General features: G+C 35.9%; 5 protein-coding genes across 5 annotated transcripts; 3 read left to right on the forward strand and 2 right to left on the reverse strand.

The window, feature by feature from the left end:
• Window positions 1-139: 139 nt before the first annotated feature.
• On the reverse strand, window positions 140-1,174 carry ave (sterile alpha motif domain-containing protein aveugle). The gene is made up of 3 exons (XM_069123652.1): window positions 824-1,174; window positions 582-695; window positions 140-479 (listed from the first exon to the last, which is right to left on the reverse strand). The coding sequence occupies exons 1-3, from the start codon at window positions 860-862 to the stop codon at window positions 303-305; spliced, it is 330 nt and encodes a 109-aa protein (XP_068979753.1). The 5' UTR covers window positions 863-1,174; the 3' UTR covers window positions 140-302.
• Window positions 1,175-1,681: 507 nt separating this feature from the next.
• Window positions 1,682-2,758, forward strand: RpS26 (ribosomal protein S26). Its single transcript, XM_069123650.1, has 3 exons — window positions 1,682-1,817; window positions 2,284-2,592; window positions 2,685-2,758. Exons 1-3 carry the CDS (start codon window positions 1,815-1,817, stop codon window positions 2,715-2,717), a joined length of 345 nt encoding a protein of 114 aa, XP_068979751.1. The 5' UTR covers window positions 1,682-1,814; the 3' UTR covers window positions 2,718-2,758.
• Window positions 2,759-2,816: 58 nt separating this feature from the next.
• Window positions 2,817-4,591, reverse strand: LOC138185049 (PEST proteolytic signal-containing nuclear protein). The gene is made up of 3 exons (XM_069123646.1): window positions 4,284-4,591; window positions 3,503-3,702; window positions 2,817-3,436 (listed from the first exon to the last, which is right to left on the reverse strand). Exons 1-3 carry the CDS (start codon window positions 4,318-4,320, stop codon window positions 3,194-3,196), a joined length of 480 nt encoding a protein of 159 aa, XP_068979747.1. The 5' UTR covers window positions 4,321-4,591; the 3' UTR covers window positions 2,817-3,193.
• A 1,116-nt stretch (window positions 4,592-5,707) lies between these two features.
• On the forward strand, window positions 5,708-8,292 carry spz (Spaetzle domain-containing protein). The gene is made up of 6 exons (XM_069123649.1): window positions 5,708-5,973; window positions 6,383-6,446; window positions 6,520-6,647; window positions 7,466-7,525; window positions 7,612-7,715; window positions 7,813-8,292. Exons 1-6 carry the CDS (start codon window positions 5,944-5,946, stop codon window positions 8,027-8,029), a joined length of 603 nt encoding a protein of 200 aa, XP_068979750.1. The 5' UTR covers window positions 5,708-5,943; the 3' UTR covers window positions 8,030-8,292.
• Window positions 8,293-10,250: 1,958 nt separating this feature from the next.
• On the forward strand, window positions 10,251-19,536 carry LOC138184786 (uncharacterized). The gene is made up of 6 exons (XM_069123082.1): window positions 10,251-10,306; window positions 12,876-13,577; window positions 14,823-15,087; window positions 15,613-15,714; window positions 17,410-18,171; window positions 18,757-19,536. Exons 1-5 carry the CDS (start codon window positions 10,301-10,303, stop codon window positions 18,150-18,152), a joined length of 1,818 nt encoding a protein of 605 aa, XP_068979183.1. The 5' UTR covers window positions 10,251-10,300; the 3' UTR covers window positions 18,153-18,171; window positions 18,757-19,536.
• Window positions 19,537-21,165: the final 1,629 nt, after the last annotated feature.

Genomic DNA, 21,165 nt, shown 5'->3' on the forward strand with positions numbered 1-21,165 from the left:
AGAATTGTGAAATAAAATTGATTATTTTCCTTAAAAAATAACAATAAGAATTTACTACACAATCAAATCCTGTTTGCAAACTTCCTTATTCCTATACATTCATATTTTCTTGTAATTCATAATATCAGATACAATAATATACCCAAGGTATCAAATACTTTATTATAAATATATATAAAAGTACATTCATTTAATACATTTGATTTAAAAACTACTAATATTGTAACATTGTCAATAAAAAATATAAAATATCATTTATCATAAGTTATTATAAAAAATAAAGTTCTATCTCATGCAGCATATTAATCAAAATTCATATTATTACGTCGTTCAATATCTTTAATCTCTAACATATCTGTTTTAAGATGCAATTTCATTATTTCCCGCCAAATATCCATTCTATGTTGTTCATTATCAATTCCAAGTCTCAATAAAATATTTTCATTTATTCTTAACAAGACCCTTCCAGTGATATCGTGCTTAAAAAACACAAATGATATTGATCAATGTCGATCAATGCAGAAGTATATAAAATACAGAAACTATATATTTCCTCGTGTTTAAATAATTTAAATACTTACATATAGAAACTTTTCATGGTATAATTGATAATAATCACTGCAATGCCTCCTCAACCATTTTTGTACATCTAACACATTCCATAAATAAACAGGACGAGGTCTAGCAGTTTTGTTCTACAATATCCAATTCATTTACAATCAGCATAAAGTTTTTATACCCTTAACTGCTGCATTTCTTTTATAAACAATTGATCAAATTTCAATCATGCTAACAATGATAGCGCACCACAAGATGAACATACCTTTGGTTTATTAGTGGAATTAACAACCTCTTCTACCATTGTGTGCAAAATTCAAAATATAAAATTACAAAGAATACAAATAGAATAAAATAGGTTACAAAAAATTAAAAATAGTACGTAATGTATCCTTCTAATGATACAATCATAAAAATTGTACAAAATGTATCTTATTTAAAAACTTGTTATTGTTATATTACACTAAAATGCATTATAGAAAATATACAACATACAACAACTAAACAAAGTTAATTTAGAACGTTGCTCTTCGCTGCAAAATTATATTACTTTTATCCATCTATCCTTCGTAATGTTGAGCATAACTTCTCCATTTTGTCACTATGCAATATATCCATTTTAAAGAGTAAGCACGCATGTATTATGTCACTAGAAGTTCAAAAAGATGCTAGGCTAAATTGTAATTGCTCGAAATTCATATAACGTAAAACTTTTATTCATTTTAATCACGGACAATCAAATTTTATTCAAGCTATAAATATTCAATGGTAAAGTATTGTCCAAAAATTGTTTTAGTTAGATTACTTGATTAATGTTTCGTAATATCTAGTAATATCAGATAATATATTACAATGCATTTCAGCTTTTCTAATAAATATTATCGATCTATATATTTTTTTATGGTTTAAGTTCCGTATTATACATTTGAAGATATATAAAACCTATGATATTGAAAGACACAATTTTCTACAAGTAATGTTTGAAATATGCGAATTACAGTATTATATTACCTTAATTCCTTCTCTGTGATATATTTCATTTGATAGACGTCACACATGCATTAACACTTAACATTAAACAAACAAATAGCATTAAATTAGTAAAAATTCAAAGCGCGCGAGTATCACGATTCAAACGCGATCTGAAATTGAATGCCAACTTAACATGAACGGAAGTACATTGATTTGACTTGCCAACTTCATTTAACGTCATTATACATTGTTTCCGATCTTTCTCCAACAAGTGACGAAAGAAAATGGTAAGTATTTCTTATTTATCGTGTATAATTCTTTTAATTTGCGATATTGTGCATAGTGTATTTGTTTAATATATAATATTAATAAAAAAACTAGTGCGTAAGACGCAGTTTTACATAATATAATCAGTATTAACGGTGATGTATTCGTGAAATATGAAAGTACAGAATGATTGTTGACCATGTGGTTCTTACATTGTGTATATTCGTAGAATACCATTTTTAAATAAACTATAATTTTTTCAAAACTAAGAACAAAATGCACTGAAATCTAATATTTGTATTTTGAGTATTACATGTTAGGAATATTTGTATGTTTATATTTTATACATAACCTCCATGTATAGTACTAATAATTTTAAATCTTAGAAGAAAAAGTTATAAATGTAATTAACAATTATTTATCCACGTTAGTAAGCATGAATATTCCATATCACTGTTATTGTATATTTCACTTTTCTATTTTCAGACTTGCAAACGCAGGAATGGTGGACGTGCCAAGCATGGCCGTGGCCATGTAAACCCTGTCCGTTGTACTAATTGTGCACGCTGTGTACCAAAAGATAAAGCAATTAAAAAATTCGTTATTCGTAATATCGTAGAAGCAGCTGCTGTGAGAGATATCACAGAAGCAAGCTTTTATTCTGCATATCAACTTCCAAAGTTGTATGCCAAGTTGCACTATTGCGTTTCTTGTGCTATTCACTCAAAAGTAGTTCGCAACAGATCAAAGGCAAATCGTCGTATTAGGACACCTCCAGTTCGTAACTTCCCTAGGGTAATTATTATTAAATTACATAGTTATGCATATTATTAATTTCATCATCAATTTTTTGATGTACATTCATTGTATATCTTTGTTCTGTTTAGGATCTGCGCCAAGGCCAACAAAACAGGAAATAAATTACTATGTAAATTTTAAATAAAATAAAGTATAAAATCGATATTAACTGTTTTTTATTTATATCATTTATTCTACAAGTTACAAGATAAATTATTTTAAACTTCCTATCATTCCTAAACAAGTCACTTTAAAAATTTATTATTACATGATTCAAAATTATTATAATAGTAATGAACAATGTAAAAATTACACAAGTTAAATGTATTTGCATAGTCCCACATGAGATATACAAAGAAATCATACACTTTGAAGTGTAGTCTTAACATTAGCTAATACTAAACAGTACCTAATGTTTATTTTCCAAAATGTGATGTTAAATATGAGGTGAAACTTCGTATCTAATGCCTGCTAATAATGCATAAAATTGATAAAAATATTTTGCATATAACTGTAGCAAGAATTCTGCTATTGTTGCATCTTTTTTGTAAAATTAATATACAATTAACAATAATTGCCCAATACATCAAGGGAGGAATCATTTATTTGCTTCCTCCATTGCTTTTTTGAGCGTCTTTTCAAATATCTTTTTGGAATCGCAAAATCCTTGCTTTGTTTTCCCAAATGAATTTGGACCAGCAGAGGTTGGTGTTTCTCTTCCAATATTTCTCATCCTCATCCTTGCTTCTGCTGGCATTTCTTCGGGTTCATCTTCTTCATCTGCATTGAATACAGAAGCTACTGTTGGCCTCTGGATTGGTGTTGCCTTTACAGTGGGTTTCTAAAATACAATTCTTGTAAGAACAGGTATATATACGCTTTCTTCAATTTATACATTACTACTTACTGATGTAGAGCCTAGCTTTATCTGAATACCCTTCTTTTGTTCTGTTCCACTTTTCTTCCCAAATCCAAATGCCAGCTTCTGTTTCTTGGCATCACTTTGATTGTAATTAGTAGCCTCACACCGGTCGTCTGATCTAATCGGTGAACGATCCCTTCCTCTGTCATCTCCCCTGGAGTCCTCTGCTCTGTACACACTTGACCCTGACAACGTCAAACACTGGCAAAGTTCAGATCAAGTTAAACAACATTGTATCTTTTAACCGGAAATATCTAAGCGGCATGCTTAGCACAAGTTTCTTGTAATTCCGAATAAAATTCAAAAACAAATGAAATCAATAAATGATGATGAAGAAGAAACAAGTGTATATGTAACATACATGTCCTAAAGTTATTTATAACAATACGATATGCGATATATGTATATTTACTTGATAATTTTATTACATAAGGTTAACATTCAATCCGTTTTTATTATTGTGAAGCATCCTTTGGCACATGGTTGTAGGATGCGTGCACCCAAAAACGATACATGAAAAGTAAGAAACGAGATTTAGAAAATAAAAATACGATTTGCACGTCTAGTTTTGTCCTAAAACTGCTTCGTAATAGATTTTCTAAATTACATATTTAGAATTTGGCGTTTCCATAATTAAAGATTGTGGGCACGAAATCAATAACGAAAACAAATCAAGACTAGAACACTATCCATTTTCTGCAAGGTACGAAGTAAATGTTATTTTACCAAATGCGACTGATACGATTATAAATAAAATGAATAAAACCTTTTCTATATTCGTCCCCTGGATTCCTCTTCGACATTTTTCTGATTTTCTTTGGACGCAATGCGAAATCGAGCGAACTGAAGCACTTTAACGACAGTAACTGCAGTTTACTTCACACTAGTGTACCCAGCTTAGCGTAAATAGGGACATTTAAGGAAATATAGCAGCGGCTAGTAATTTTCTTATAACAGTTAGTATAGGTAGTACAAAAGAGAGAAAACAAAATTTATTTAATAAAATACATCCTTAATAATTACAGATACTAACGTTAATTAGAATTTGTAGTTTGGAAATTATCTTAAAAATATTCTTTTCATTTATTTAAATTCCCTTACCAAATCTTCTTTTCATTGGTGATGCCTGGCGCTTCGTGCTGTGTATTTGAATGTGCGTACAATACATATAAATAAAGCATTTTAATCTTTGATAATGTTAGTTATTCTATTGCATACATTTTTATATACAGGATGAGTCACCTAAGGGTTTAAGCTGAAATATTTTCGATATTATTAATTATATCGGAAAATGTTTCAGGTAAAAGTTGAATGGATTCAAAGGGAGCGTGTTTTAATGTTAGTTTTTTTGTAGGTGGGCGCATGAAGGTCATGAGGAGGCTAACGTCGTTGAAATTTTTGTTAAATGGAATTATATATCCTTTAGTACATTAATCGATGCACTGGATATAGGCAAATACAAAAGTAGTGTCTTATGCCTCTCTTTGTTTATCGTACGATAAGTTTTACAAGTTGAAATTGAAATATCTACTAAACCAGTAGTTTTTCGACACAAGTAGATCAATAATTTTTTATAGAGAATCTCAAGCTGCATTAGTGTATTACAAAATATAATTCTATTTAAAAAAATGTCATCAAAGCCATTTAAAAAAATTAAGTTGACCTACACATTACCTTTACGTGTCCATCTATAAGAAAACTAATAACATCATTTATAATATACAATACAGCCAATATCTTGATTTAAACTGTTAGTTGATTCACTCTGTATATTGATTCCTTTTATGAATAATTGACAAAAATTGTTTAATATATTGTTATTATATTCCTTATATCAACATATTTCTTTTTATGAATATTTAAAATAATAAAATTATTACCATAATTACATATTGAAAATTTATTTTTTTTAAGAAGAGATTTCTAAGTACATCACAATGTTGTCGGAAATATATAGTGGCAATTGTAACGTTTATTTACAGATTCTAATGTAAAATTATAAAATTAACTATTTTGAGATAATAAACACTTTGTTAATTTATTAACTGATTTATTAATCTATTAGTTAAATCATTGAAAGTATAATAGAAAAAATTAATAAAGTATACAAAGTGATCGTAATCTTATTTTCCTCGTGGATATTGATATAAAACTGTGAGTACGAGATCAGTTGTTGAAAAGCCACGAAAGCAAATGTATTTCTTTAGAAAAATTAACTCAAACCACAGATAGCGATTCTAAAGTACATCTATAATTTTCAAAAATAGAATAAAGCCAAGTCGTTACCAAAGCCGAAAAAAACATTAAAAGAAGGAACCGTTTTCCGTATGCTTCCAGTTGAATTTTTAGTTTATTTGCTTATTTAACAAAAGAAAGTTCCCATTATTTATTAGTGCGAAAATTCTAAATCGCCTTTTCGTTCGAAGATGTTACTAAACCGAATTGGATTCTTACTGGTGAGATCATTATAATTTTTTTGAAACGTTCTTCCGAAGGAAATATCTTTAATTTAATATTATTAATCTGATCTTCTACCATGATATTCATAATAATTACCAAATCTCGAAACTATAAAGCGAACAAAGAATCTCGCTCAATAAATTAAGTACATATTTACAAAATTCGTAGATAAGATTAGACGTCGGAGTTTATCATTTCAATTTATTTAAAACTCTTCCGAACCGCTATAATATCTTCGGTTCTTCGATAATTTCCTTATCAGATACAGAAAATCATAGGAACGATTCAATGATGATATTCATATACTGAATATCATCATTGTTAATGTACACGATAATGTAGAATCATCTCTTTTTATTTAACTGCTATTTTATGGAAATTATAATTACTTAAAACCTTTTGCAGCTTATACTTCCTCTCTCAATGACCTCTCCTACATACGAGACGACACAAAGTGATAATTCGCAACGTAATATACTTAAACTACATATTCGAAATAAATATCTTTCCTGAAATTATTTTTTAACGAAGCTATGTTTCAGTGTACAAACTGGCTCCGATTTGCAAGGATAAAACCTATTGCGAAAATACATTGTATTATCCAACCGATATAGTGTCGAGGGAATTAAGAAAGAATCCCCATCTTCGAGATTATGCTACCGTAGATGATGTTCGTAAATTTCACGATCGGATTCATTGTCTTAGTAATTGGATATTATGACACGGGATACATACAATTCTTCGACTTTTTTCGTCTTTTCACATTACCATCGAATAATCGTATCTGGTAGTAGTTAATAAACTACTATTCATTTCAGTTTATTAGCATAGAAATTGCACTTGGTTACATATATACATGTACACGTATGTATTACAAGATGTACGTTATCTTCATCGCACACTGTTACCGAATCTGTCTTACGTAATTATTTCTTTGGTGATGCATCGAATGTTCCAATTCTAGAACTGTCTTTGGTTTGCTGTAAGGCACTTTTGTTCCTTAAAACTACCTTAAACTATTTCATTGACTACTATTTGCATTTCACGCTTTGCACATTGCCCCCTTTGCTCGTTTCTCCTTCAATTCTATCTTTTTCTATCCTTTTTGGCCATTCGACAATTTCCGCTTTCCCTTCCGTATTTCTTCCACGCCCAGACTTTTTGTATCAATTTTTCTGCAAACCTTCCAGTTTTTAAATGTCCCTTCACTGGTATAATAAATGTCAGTTTTCCCCTTCACGCACCCAAAATCTACATGCTTTCTCCAAGCTGCCACACCTTGTTCCGTACTATCGAATAATAAAATGCTCTATAGTAATGCTCAAAAAGAACCTCATTTCCGATAAATTTCACACATTACAAGCAATTCACACTATGCCTCGACTCAGCATGCTGGCAGTTTAGTTTTAGCTAATTACGATAATGGTATATTTTTTAATTGGTATTCACACGCTTTTATATATAGCCTTTTTTTTTTTTGTTTAACAGATAGATCCATTACCAGGATACGAGAATGAACTGGAGGACAAACCACTTTGTTTGTCTACGGTAAATTAACGACTTGATCGATATTTCAATAATGTAATGTTATTGATATAATTATGTTGAAATCAAGATTTTCTTGGTTACCGTAGGAGCAACTTGTATTTCCTAAATTAGGAATAACGAAAAATTTGGAATGGAAGTATATCGTAAACCATGAAGACTTGGTGCAAGCTGTACGCATCGAGATATGCCTGTAAGTATCATTTTATATCAGTTTCTCTTCTGTTCGGTTTACGATAAATACGAAGATAATAAATTTATTCTGAAATTTCAATTTAATTTAATAATAGGGAAGAGAGCCAACCATGCAAAGTGATCGATGGTTTCGCCGAAGGATACTATACAAAGTGCAAACAGAAGTTCATATATCGCCAACTCTTGTCATTGACGGACAATAGTACGATAACCAACGATTACTTTGCATTCCCAGCAAATTGTTGCTGTCACGTCGAATTCAAAGTTGACAAATTTTTACATTCATTTAATTCTCATAAGAGATTAAAATGATGAGGGCCACATTAAACGTGATATTAAATATCAATATTATGGATATACATCCTATACTTATATTGCATTCTCTTATTACAAAACACGTGTAATGTACTTTAATAAACGAAACACGATGCATTAATACCCAGTGCGATCACTTATAATAAATACTCGTCTTACTCGATTCAATAAAATTGCCTTTATGTGACCTTTATGGCTACGTTAAGTCGTATTTATTTTATTTCGCCTTTTTCTAACATCACAATACATTAGAATCACAAGAGCATATCGATTAAAGTGCAAAAATATTTTATCAATCGAAGCTCCACTTATCAACACAGATTGCATAGCAACATGTTTAGCTTTCTACATTGACAGATGCAACTATTTTTTATTTTATTCTACTTTCTGTCTAGTTAATGCTCATATTCGGCACACATTATAATTTCACTGGAACCTCTATTTTTATCATTAGCGAACATTCTAGTCTAACGCTTCACCTTTCACGAGCCTTTTTTATTCTTCTTCGTCTCGCCTCATATTTATACCGCTGCATCAACGTACAACGATTTCTCTCACTTCAGGATAGATCGTTTCCTCTCGTGACATTATCTCGAGGTGCTTCTATCTAATTGTCTCATACCATGTACTTACGTAAAGAGACACGACCATTTTAATTTGTACGTGGCTGTAGATATAAAAGTCGATTCGTTCGTCATAATTCTTAATAATAATTCAAAGTAACCGAGCCGTGCGTAAACGTGACATAGAAAATATAGGTATCACGGCAGGATAATTATTCGTGAAATTAATTCAGAAAATAAAGAAATTCACGAGAACGTATTACGCGCAACAAATTGTGTCGATCGATATAATCATCAGAATTACCTTGCCACGAATTAGATGACTTTCGTGTTTCGACTGCGTAAGAATAACCATTCATCGTGAATACCTATACGTGTAACCGGATACAAATAATGGTAGAATTCCGCCGATTTGCTTTGCTTTCTATTCGGCATATTCAGTTCGGAGTTCAACTCGGTGCATTAGACTAGAAATCGATAATTCTTATACCATATCATATAGATTTCTTCTATGGATAGATATTTATTATTACAATTATCTGTATAGCTATTACGTAGTTGAAAATTCATCGTTTGAAGATTTCTATATATTCCGCTACATCACGAAATATTAAATGTCATTAAAATATAAATCATTTTCTATTCTTTTCTATTCTTCATAGTCGAGTTTCCCATCGAATACGTATCAACGTAAGTTTAACGAGGTTCTAGTTACGTCATTGCTTAAGTAGCCGATTATGTTGTTCACGTAGAGCGAAGCAGGAACAGGGAAAATATGAAAACCAATGAGCGGCCCGATGAAAATCGCGCTATTCATTATTCCGAGGGATGTACCTGCATTTCACTGAAATCGCTTTCATTAGCGTGCTTCGACTGAGGAACTTGAATAGGAAAAGGAAGGCGCGTTCGCTTCTTCCTCTCCTCCAAGGTTCCCCGTTACGCTTCCCGAATCGTATTTCAGCATAATACAACGTGCATGATAGGCTATGAATTTTGGACGCATCGTCTCTCGTCTGAGTGCAACGGAAGAAAGTAAACCATTGACACGATTGGCAAATTTCCAAAGTGCAGGGCAAACTCACGGAAGACACAGGATGACGACGAAGCGCAGACACGACGAATAGCTTTAAATAGAATTATCCTATCCGATGGAAACTCTATAGAATAATTGATAATTAGCAATATCTGTAGAAGTTCTAATTCTAATTCTCAGTTTCTAAATAAAGCCAAACAATGTCTTAACTTTGAAAAGATAATTATTTTATAAGACGAAGCTTCATATTTACCTCCTCCGATCTTTGCTGTGCAATATATTTAAAACTGAATTTACATAAATACTGATATTATATTTATTACTACTGCTATTAATGTAAATCACAGAGATAATCGAAATAGTTGCAGCATTAACGAGAACAATTGGAAGCAAGAACTTAATGGAAAATTGATGTCTGAGGATTAGAAAATTTCACCAGATACGGATCTGCTGATCTTGATGAATCGGCTTAACCTTCTTACAAACGAAAGGAAAAGAGATTCGCTTCCAAATTTTGGAAAGAAGAAAAACATTCTCGTGGTAGGCAACGCTCTCCTGTAAAAGCTAACAAGGTGGGAGTCGGTATAAAGAGAGGAAATACTCGATGGCGATGGCCAGTGAGTTCAGTGAGAGTGCCGTGATCCTTTTACCGATCTACCGTGAAAGTCAACGATGAAGGTACGCGTCTCAAGATCATTGTGTACCGAATTTCTTTCGGTTCATATGTGAAGTGCTCATTTTCCTATCGAAATCTTACTCTTCCCTTTCTTGTTCGAACCGATTAACGGGCCCGTACCGACCTTGTCAAGAAGAAGACCTCAGAAATCTTGAAATAGAATTTACATTTGTGCGAATTAATTATACTTATCAATTTCAAAATTCACCACGAGGAAATTCCATTTATACGAATTCTACTTTAGCAAAGAAATCTTAATCGATGCCTGAATTAAATATGTTCTTCAGACCGATTGAATCTGATTATCTGGACGTTGAACTTCTATCATTACGTGAACGAAAAGTCGTTTAAAGAAGAAGGACTAGTTATACGTACGAATACTGTTTATGCTCCAATGAGTCCAGGACTCCGAACCCAATGGACTTCCATTGTTCTCAAAATTTCCTCTTGATAAGATCGATGTTACTGCAGTCTGAAATTCCATTTATAAGATCGTTCTATAAGGCGATCTCTTTGCGGTTTCGCTTCCTGTGGCGCGGTCGAGGGTCGAGGCGTTGCGATTAAAATCCATGTGAAAGTAAAGGATATTTGTTGCTATTCATGGATATGTTCTTCCCGAGATGTACACACAGCAACGTAAAAAATTGCATTTTGTTGCCGCGCGTTCGATCTCGCGATGTTTAGAAGGTAAAAGTGTGAAGAAACGCGACGATCATTGTCATTAACAAGCGGTCGCTTACCCGTGAGGAATCGCGTTTATTCGTTTGATAACTAAAACTATCTCTCTCAACACAATACGAAATATCGTCTTGCGTTTTCCTTCGTATTATCCTTTCTGCGAAAGTATTCCATTCGATTTTTCGTACGTACGATCTTTCCGCCTCAAATTTTCCATTCCATAAACGACACTCTACGAACTTTCTTCCGACGAAGAAAACGTTTCTCGCTGTTAAACAAACGAACATAAAAAAATCCTTAAGTATTCAGTTGGAAAATAAAAATAACAAAAATATGAAAGTTATGGCGGATCCCACGAGATACGAGTGGGTCCATCGCGACAGTGCGAAGAAAGTTAAAATGGATGACGAAAGATCGTGGCGAAGTATTCCTTTCTATCGATATAACAGGTATAACAGGACATGATTTTCGCGATATGCAGATTCTTCGACCGGACAGGTACCTTTCTTTCCAAGGAATCGGATCTTGGTGCCCAGGGTGACGTTTTTATGATATACCGGCTCGCTAGACGCTTTTTAGAAATCGTGTCGAGAGTAATGCAAGCTGGAGCGTATGGTAACTAGGTCAAACGTTGGCACCACCGAGTGCAAGGACAAGGACACTTTGATCACTTTCGTCCGGCTGAGATAATTCACATTCACTTCGAGTGGTTAGGCCAAAAATACGGAAATAAGTTTCACGGTGTTTCTCCGGATTTATCACCTCGGCACGAGTCGTTACAGAATTGTAAAAAAAATGTATTTCCATTGCATTTGTGGCTCGATTGAAATGTTCAAAACACCGGTTCTTCTTAATGGGCTAAAGAATTTATTTTGGAGGGAAACGTGAGTTTGAAACGCGAGTCGATGTTTCTACAATTTTTAGCGAAACTTGCAACGTTATTTATCCAAGAAAAGGATGGCGCAGTTGAACGTAGACGAAAATGATTCTGCAAACTGGAATTTTTATTTTCAAATAGCAGTTGAGCATTTGTTTATTCGATTTTCGCAAGCGAATGAGGAATGTAGATCGCTGGAGATTTCTACTGAATCTCTGCAACGAGCGTGAGTTCGTTTTGCTTGCAATTTATGATCGTACGGGACTATTTATCTTATTTTATTCGAAATATAAGAAAGAAAAATTCTTGAAAAATCTTTAGGCTATTTTTTAAAAAAATCAGAGCATAGGCTATTAAAAAAACAATTACTGTGAAACTTGGTAAAAATTCGAGAGGCGCGAAGCTCAATTGGAACTTTTAGATTGGAACTTCTGGAACAGACAAACGATCGAAGATCGACTTTCGATCTGTATCGAGGTTTTTCATGCATTTGATTGACAACACTTGTCGTCAATTTCTTAGTTTCTTTTTCTCTCGATACAGTTTGCGAAACCAGTAATTCTGTCAAGATCGTTGATCGTCGCTGCAATCACATACATAGACATAGCTAAGACACGCGTCTTCGTATGACTTTCACCAAGAGCCGCTCTACTTGTCGCATTCACGTTCCAATGCTACATGTTTCACTGATTTATAAACTTACTAACATGTTACGCTGCGATGCCCTGTTAGGCATTGCATATACCATTGATCCAATATACCGTCCAAATATCTTCAAACAAGTACAGCAAGTGCAATCCCAAATATCCTTCGTGCGTTCTAATTGTCTTTTAACTCATTCGAAACTTGTTTCCTAAATACGGTAGTGCGCAAATGCTTATGGCAACCACCGTATGTATCAGCAACGCTGAAAATTCGTTTCCAAAAGGATAAACGATCGACTCGAATGGCCATCGGCTTCGAATGAGTTAAAAACGATAAAACAATATCGATAATCACGTTCCAATGAATTTCAGTTACTGTGGCTGTTCACTCTCGGCTGTTCGATCGTCGTCGTTCTATCGGAAAGCACAGACTCGAACGAAAAAGCGTTGCGAGCACGTGCATCAGCGCAACTCGAGCGATTAGCCCCCTATCGAAGAACATCGACAGATCAAGGAACAATGGACGAACAGTGGCAGATGCTGGAAAATGCGGCCAACGATCCGGCAATTAACAAACTCAGCGACCAACAAATCTTGGAGATCTATCGACTTCTTCCAGAAAATCTACAGAGAGACGTCATAGATCGAGTTGGCGGGAATCGAGCTATGATCGAGATGCTGGCAAACCAGAAATACATGGCGTTCATGCAAGATAGGATAAAGCGATCAGGATCAAAACGCGAGATATACGACCGTGATGGATACGAATCGCCACCAGACGGATACACGCACGAGTACACAGGATACGGACATAATACCTACGGAGAGCACGATGAAGGGAATTCAGAATCGTCTGGATCTGGATCTGATTCTGGATCGATTCTAAAAGGATCTGGCAGCCTGATCGGTGGCATAGCCAAAGGTATAATCAGTGGCCTCGTAAGCGCATCCAGCAGCGCTTCGAAAGGATCTTCCTCGATCTCGGCGCAGAGTTCCCAGACGAGTGCCCAGTCGAGTTCGTCGTCGAGCGACGATAAACCAAAGCCGAAACCAGAATATGGACAAGTTTACTCGGTAACTATATAGACATTGGCAAGTTAAAATTAGAACGAGCGGGTTCGATTGAGATACGCGATCGCAATTAATTTTGTATGAGATGGATCGGTGTCGATTGCCACACATTGGCGAGCAATGAAAATGGAGTTTTCTGTTCTATATGCTTCGTTCGTGAAAAATTCCAAACGAATTACATGCTGGCGGAAGTTGATGTATGCGCATAACGAAACGAGCGGATATCAGCAATGCTGGTATTTGGAAACGAGATTATGAAGGCCTTTATAGCGAATTTTACGTAATTAGCTTCAGGTGAAAGTGAATTCATCTGCGTAGAAAGTTCGTTTGTGTTTCGATATGACAACGGTTTGATTTGACGGAAAAAAGAAGGAAAGAAATTCCGAAATCTATGGAGCTTTCTTTAAACGAACCCGTGAGCTATAATCAAACGCTCAGTCGTTTTTTGGCGAAAACGAAGTAGAATAGAATGACAGATGTAGAAACATTAGTACAAACGATTATATCGATACATTAGCTGCACGAAAAAGGAATCATTATGTGGGTCGTTCAGGTTGCAATTAAGGAGGGAAATCTTTAGCTGGCTCTTGTCTTCGCACGCCCCTTAGCTAATCGTAGAAAATATTTCACGCTGAAAGAATTTCACGATGGAAATAGGAAACGTGTCAATTACGAATCGTTGTCGAATGAAATTCTTCCGAGTATATAATGGGTATCGCGAAACTTTCATTCTTTTTATACGATCTACAAAAGTTTGTTACAAATGAGCGCAACACTATTTTACAATTAGTCGATTCACGAATACCAGGCCGCATAGAAATTTGTAATTTCCATCGTGAAATTACGATGTTCGTGTAATCGACGTTGAGTGAAACAGGTCGACCGTAACATGTCATCGCCGATCGTTCGAACCTGTCGTGATTGAATCTGATTTGCAACATAGAAGCAACGATTAAAGAAATCATCCGAATCTCCAAAGAACGTCGAATTGTAATTTGAAAATGTTGGAGCGCGCATTTTTTATATATTAAATAGGACATGGAACAAGGAACATCGGTTGTGTGAATAATGTGACACAGATAGTTCGCGTTACCATAGTATGCATAGTTCTTATATTAATATAGAGGCATTCTTATAATAATCCCAGCTGTATCGTGCAATATATAATACTCAATAAAGTACAGATTAAATCGCATCTCGATTAATTTGCGCAACACGTGCCTTGTTAATGGAATTTTTCTATGATAGTACAACGATAAGGCGTTCGACATGTGGGACTTCAAAAAGGCGATCATTACCACGTTAATGCAAGCCGTAAAAGCCGTAAGTGGCGGTGTGATTGCTTTGAAAGGTCAGCTACTGAAAGGGGGCGCTTACCTTGTCGCGGCCAAGAGCAAAATTATCACTAAAACCGGGGATGCTATCACGACCTTGGGTCGTAATATCGTCAAGAGTGCCGTGCATCCTCCTCAGCCTCATCCTGCATACTTGTACGATCATCCTCCGGAAGGTGGTGAGTGTTTCTCTAATTTAAACTCTCATCGCTTAACGTGTAACATTCTCGTGTTGGTAACTTGATGATCAATAACACACAGATAACGAATAATTTTCTGTCTGTCTCTGACTTGCGATATACAGTTTAATAATATTATATATACAGGGTGACTGTAGTGACAAAGAAGTCGAAAATATAGAATAAAAATTTTTTTTTTTAATTTTTCCATCGAGACAACGATCTACAGTGAGATCCGTTATAACGAGACGTGATAAAGTGCACGCGTACCGAGCGAAAATTCAAAGTCGATTTTCTCGAAAACAAAGCCTCAAACGAAAAATTTGTATTCTATATTTTCGACTTCTTTTTTCGCGTAGTATCACCCCCTTTCCGCTTGTACCACCAGTTACTAACCACCCTGTATATATATATATATATAATTTACGGAGCAGTTCGCTACCAAAAGTCGTGAAATTACTTTCATTTAATATACACATCAGCTTAAGGATAATTGGAAATTAAAAGTGGAATGAAACGGAACAGGTCACGAAGAAAGTTACGACGGACCACCGCCCAGTATCGAGGAATATGGCGAACCTCATGACGAGTATCAGGAAAACGGAAATTATGATTCATCCTCGGATGGTAAGGTTTCTCGATGTGAATAACGATCATTGAAACGCGTTATTAACACCGCAGCATCGACACTAATACACTAATAACCTCTTACTTTTCTAAAGTTTCATTTGCAAAGGCATTGCATTTGATCGTAATGCAATTTGCGATTCCACATAGCAACGTTAACTCGTTAACTCGAAATGCGCTTATATTCTTGATTCGAACGTATGATACGCTCCATGTATATACACACGTACGTTATATATGTAAGGGTGTTCTTGTATGCTTGTAAAAAGAATTCGGTGAGAGGCGTAGAATCTCTGGAGAACACTGTTACGCGTTTTGGAATAAAGAAAGTAAGAGCGATCTTCGCTTTCAAATGAGATCCTAATCTGCGGAACTTTCCTCCGTGTACGAGCACGAGGAAAGCGAAGAAGAGAGACGGGCTGCGGAAGAATTCCCGTAGTGGTATGTTGAATTCCGCAGCCGTTCGTTATACAGGGTGTTCACAATTTCAATTTCATCAATTCGATTCAACACTTGCTCGTTTTTGCTCCGTTCTTTTTTTTTTTTTTTTTTGACAAAATCTCGGCAGAGAAACGAAGAAGTTTTCCGTTTCAAAATTATTTATTTACGCTCACTTGTATATAACGCGAATAAACAAATAAATAAACGAAAGAACGAAAGTATTTTTGCTTCTTCTTTCCTAGTTTATCGATACCCTACACGCTCGCGAAAGCTTGACATTTAAATCGGGAACACCCTGTACATATTCGGCGCTTTAAACACAGGTCCCACCACTGTGAATTCTTCCTCAATCGTAACATGCTTCTTTACTACGTGTCACGTTTCTACGACTACGGTCTCTTTGAGACACCCGTAATAATTAGCCTCTTCCGTGAGAACGATTCTTTCTCCGGTGATCTTCAAAATTCCAAGTTAATCTACTTTCGCTCTGAACCTTTCGATATATCACACCGTTAACACGACTTTCTCCCAACAAGATCATCGATCCTTTCGATAGGATGCTTGTGCGAAACAGGTTTGGCAGTTTGTATTTAAACAAGTTGTATTAATCCTGGAATATTATAATAGAGTACTGTATTCTCACCGGTTTCTGTTTCATCCATTTCTAAACGGTACTAGCTCTTTGTAATTTACGCTTTCTAGTCATTTTCTAGCATGGGAAGACCAAAACTATCTGGCATATCTGGACTTTATTTCAAGTGTCATGATGTCATGCGAGCAAAATTATGCTTTTCATGGTTAGGCTGTTCTACTGTGTGTGTATGTAACTAGCAGGATTGTATGTAGGACTAATCGCAGGACTAATCGAGATGTGCGAATTTATTCGTTGACTGACGATTTAATACGTCGATAAAATGATTTATCACAAAGTGATCGAGCTTATAAATCGATAAAGTTGTACAGAAAGTGTGCCTACTAATACACTTGTACATACGATCGACTACATAGTAACAACTAAACGGATTAACTTTTCGTTTCATGAACTTCGATTAAGAGAAAGCGCAAAACGAACGTTTATCGATAAAACAAAAGGTACTTATTAACGCTTAAAAGTAGCGATTATTAATACAATGGAATGTGGTTAAGAGTATCTAATATTCGACGGTTTGTTGATAAGAATCTAACGAATTTATCATAACTTCATGAAACGAAGGATTATCGTTCAGACAAGACTGACAGACGTTACATTTACAGTTGCCCAGGCGGGCCTTCTAATCGTGAAACCAACGAAACCGGACGATTACGGTTACGATCACCACACAGTGGACTTGGACGCTGAAAAACCTGCGGTAGCACACTCGGAAGACAATTACTACGGTCCACCACCGGAACTGCCCCACGAAGACATCGAAAACACCGTGTTAGGAAATGCAAACAGCTATCAAAATTTTAATCAAGGCGATCACAACGTGAATTCAAATTCAGTACCGCCGTTGTCCGGCTACGATCACGTTAAAGGACTCGACTACACTTCTCTTGCTTCTGGTTCGCCGTCGAACCATCACGGTTCGCTGTCTATTCAACAGAGCGTCGAATATCCACCCATACACATTCAATACTCTCTTCCAGATAAAGGCAACTTGCAGATTTTAAACGGAGATACGAACGGCAACGATCTGTCCATGTACTCGAGCTTGTCGATCGACACAGACCCACAGAAAATAGAATCGATTAAAATATCCGCGGAGTTGCCCAAGTTGCAGCCGCATACGAACTTGCAGAATTTGCCATTGCTGCCGTACTCTTATCCGCTGCAAGGACCATTGAAGATACCACTGTGGAATCCGCATATCTCGTCGCCGTATTGGCAAAATCAGGGATTGCTTCAGCCGTACGCTAATTTCAATCTTCATGGCTTGTATCGAAGAAGAAGCAGCTCGCAGAGGAGAAGATCCGTCAGCGAGATCGCGCAACGTATGAGACTGCAACGAGGCTAGAGCCGAAGAATAGTCGCAGGTAATTGGAATCGCGTTAGACCTCGTGAATATCCTCCATCGTGTGTTTACTGGGCACGCGAAGTTTCACGCGAAGCGATCTCACCAGGATCTGACGTTGCTGAGATGGTTCGTGCCGGGTTCTCCGATCATGCAGCAGCTGACGAGAGATCGGAGTCTGCGAGTTCTCAGTCGTTCGATCGTAGGCGTAGTGATTTTTCTAATTTTCCTTCGCGACTTATCGAGACTTCGCCACGTCTTCTGTGTCCTGTTTAATTCCTCATATATCTAAGAACATACACGAGGCAAAGATTCGATTACTGTGATGAATAGCAGCTGTAAGTATAGTAGCTAATTGGAAGCGAGCTACGTGTATCTTGCGTCACCTATAGTCTACCTTATCGTCCATATTCTACTCCTCGTTTCGTTACTCGGACCTACGGAAGCTCTGCGTGATACTCAGCATCCAGAGAACCTGGCTCTTGCGTTATCCTGAATAGTTCTATCGCTTTTTCTCCAGTTCGCCTTCTACAGTCAAAAATGCTATTTTTATATTTCATAATTTGCAAATATAATTATAATTTCCTTGCGATACTTTCTGTTACAGTGGTCTACTCCTATTCGTACTACCCGGTCGTCAATGGATTCGAAAGATATCACAGATGCTAAAGAAGCCAGGCATTCGCGTTGGAATTGAAAACTATAGCGAGTGCAAGGAAATTCAGTGTACGTAATATCGCCGAGGAAAATTCGTAAAATTTTTCACGAAGGACCGATCCAGGAAGGAGGAATGTTAGTTAGAGACAATTTACCTACATACGAATATGTATGCGTACGTGTGTTGGCGCGTGTGTGAGCGTGTTCGTCCGAGTTTCGGCTTTCGCCTCGTTATTGTCGTAAAAGAAAACCTAGAAATTTCATGGATTCGATCGAAGTTATTCGAAGACGAATCCTCACGGAATCATCGTAGAAAAAAGAAAGCTGTCCGACATGCAAATGAAGGAACAACGAACGGGGGACAATTATGGACAACAGTCGAGTTAACTTTATAGTTACTCGTACTTTATTGTTGATTTTATCTTGTGATACGCGTTGAATCGGCAATGAGCCGTACGATGTTCGCTCTTTTCGCATGATCGCCGTGATAAATACGACCGTTGCATCTGGTTTTCGTTGATTGCCGATCGTTAAGAAGGCGAGCGTGCTGTATGAAAGTTTATAAGGATTCATTATGCGTATAAATGCAAATGTAGCTCGAGTAACGCTGATGCCGATTTTCATGCAGCGAAGGAGGCCATAATAATACGATTAACTACTTTATTCTCCCTTCCTTTTCTCCTAACACTCGTTAGAATTAGTAATTATAGGCATCGTAGTATTTTTATTACGCTCTCTACGACTTGGCCTTATTTTAATTAGTCTTTTATGGTGTATATACAGTTTCGCAAGTGAACCATCGAGTTTGAATAAATATTTGTTGTTATTGTTATCCTTTGACTTTTATTATTCGCTATTGTTATCGTTGATAATTTAATAAACTAATTTTATCTTAATTCCCTCTTCTTCAATTTCGTTCGTAATATTTGTTTATTAAAAGGAACATTATTCTTATGATTAATCGATACGTACCGATACTGTGTTGGAAGGTGCGTTACTTTATTCTCACATTATCACGTGCAAACGAATACGAGGAGCAACGAACGACAATGAGGAAATAAAACGTCTGAACCAACATCGAGCCTCGATCTCCTTTCATCAATGTTTCCTATCGAGTGCAATGAACCTTCAATCCTGAATAACACCAGTTCTTTCCAAATACATTGCTGAAAGATATCGAACGGCTGAAACATCGCTGTAAAACGTCAATGCCTGTTACGTTTTTATTCTGATCGCTCGCTCGACTGACAAAACACTCGAAACTGCCTAACATATTTTTTCATTATCAATAAATCACATCGAGGAACGAAATATCTTCGTATTATATTTCTATGATTTCAGAAGTAAATATAGAAAAGAAAACGAGAAAAGAAAAAGAAAAACGATCACGTGGAACAGAACCGAAGTATTAAACAAAAATATCGAAATGCCACAAGTTCAAAGATTTATGATTTTTACGCAAAGATCCGTTGTAGCGACTGTGTCGTTGTTACGCGACCAAAGAAATGGCACGCAAATGCCCAAAGCAATGCAAAAGTTTCCAGTTAGTCGTGAAAAAGATTGAATGGCACGGTCGCATAATTTTAGTCATAAACTCACGTAGCACCGATGAATATAGTGGGTCACTGGATCACACACGTTGGTCCGCGCGTATCCACGCACACAGGTGTATCCTCACGAGGGAATCCAGTAGCAGGATATGGAGAGAAACGGCGTTTAACCGGTCTTCGATCACTCTGCCCATCTGCCGACTCGCAAAGGGCCCCTGGTACACTCGTAAATCGACTTTCCTGCCATCGGATTCTTCTTCCATCCATCGTAGTAGATTTAATAAAATACAATCTGCCATTGAAACGTCCCATCTCGTTCTCTGTGTAAACGTTTAAACACATACCTGACAAATGATCGAGACGAGCGTACAATTCCAGCTATCTGTAGGAATCTCAATGTTTAACAAACTATTGTTGCAAATTGATTGGCGTAGAATTGAATGGAGACGAAGATTCTCCGTTCGGTATGTTCATTTTCTTCTTTCTTTCTTTTCTAAAAGCGGCTTCAACGAAGTACCGTTTCGGAGAGACGTTGACTGCGTATCGCTTTAGTTCTTCGTGTCGGAAGAAACACGGGAGAAAGGAACGTAAGATGAAAGAGAGCGAGAAATATATCGAAAATGTCAGAGTTTCAGAGAAGAACAGGTGGCTGAAGCATGAATTATTTAATTCGGGAAAGTTTTGCAGAATCGAAGCGTACGGTCTACGAAGATCTAGAAACGAGCAGAGTCGAAGAACGGTTAAGTAAAACACGAGCAGAACAGGAAATAATTTCCTTTAGAAAATTAAAAAGGATTAAAATGTAAAAT

The sequence above is a fragment of the Bombus flavifrons genome, chromosome 11 (assembly GCF_040668555.2).
Source record: "Bombus flavifrons isolate JBK064 chromosome 11, iyBomFlav1_principal, whole genome shotgun sequence".
Taxonomy (NCBI): Eukaryota; Metazoa; Arthropoda; class Insecta; order Hymenoptera; family Apidae; genus Bombus; species Bombus flavifrons.

Excerpts from the sequence above, each read along its gene's own strand:
- LOC138184786 (XM_069123082.1), top strand. Across the intron at positions 13,578-14,822 it reads AATATGGACAAGTTTACTCG|TACAACGATAAGGCGTTCGA; the intron begins GTAACTATATAG and ends TTTCTATGATAG. Across the intron at positions 15,715-17,409 it reads TTATGATTCATCCTCGGATG|TTGCCCAGGCGGGCCTTCTA; the intron begins GTAAGGTTTCTC and ends TTACATTTACAG.
- spz (XM_069123649.1), top strand. The coding sequence starts at position 5,944 with ATGTTACTAAACCGAATTGGATTCTTACTG. Across the intron at positions 5,974-6,382 it reads ACCGAATTGGATTCTTACTG|CTTATACTTCCTCTCTCAAT; the intron begins GTGAGATCATTA and ends AACCTTTTGCAG. Across the intron at positions 7,716-7,812 it reads GTACGCATCGAGATATGCCT|GGAAGAGAGCCAACCATGCA; the intron begins GTAAGTATCATT and ends ATTTAATAATAG.
- RpS26 (XM_069123650.1), top strand. Across the intron at positions 2,593-2,684 it reads CAGTTCGTAACTTCCCTAGG|GATCTGCGCCAAGGCCAACA; the intron begins GTAATTATTATT and ends TGTTCTGTTTAG.
- LOC138185049 (XM_069123646.1), bottom strand. The coding sequence starts at position 4,320 with ATGTCGAAGAGGAATCCAGGGGACGAATATAGAAAAG. Across the intron at positions 3,703-4,283 it reads AGGGGACGAATATAGAAAAG|GGTCAAGTGTGTACAGAGCA; the intron begins GTTTTATTCATT and ends TGACGTTGTCAG. Across the intron at positions 3,437-3,502 it reads TAAAGCTAGGCTCTACATCA|AAACCCACTGTAAAGGCAAC; the intron begins GTAAGTAGTAAT and ends ATTGTATTTTAG.
- ave (XM_069123652.1), bottom strand. The coding sequence starts at position 862 with ATGGTAGAAGAGGTTGTTAATTCCACTAATAAACCAAAG. Across the intron at positions 696-823 it reads ATTCCACTAATAAACCAAAG|AACAAAACTGCTAGACCTCG; the intron begins GTATGTTCATCT and ends TGGATATTGTAG. Across the intron at positions 480-581 it reads ACCATGAAAAGTTTCTATAT|CACGATATCACTGGAAGGGT; the intron begins GTAAGTATTTAA and ends GTGTTTTTTAAG.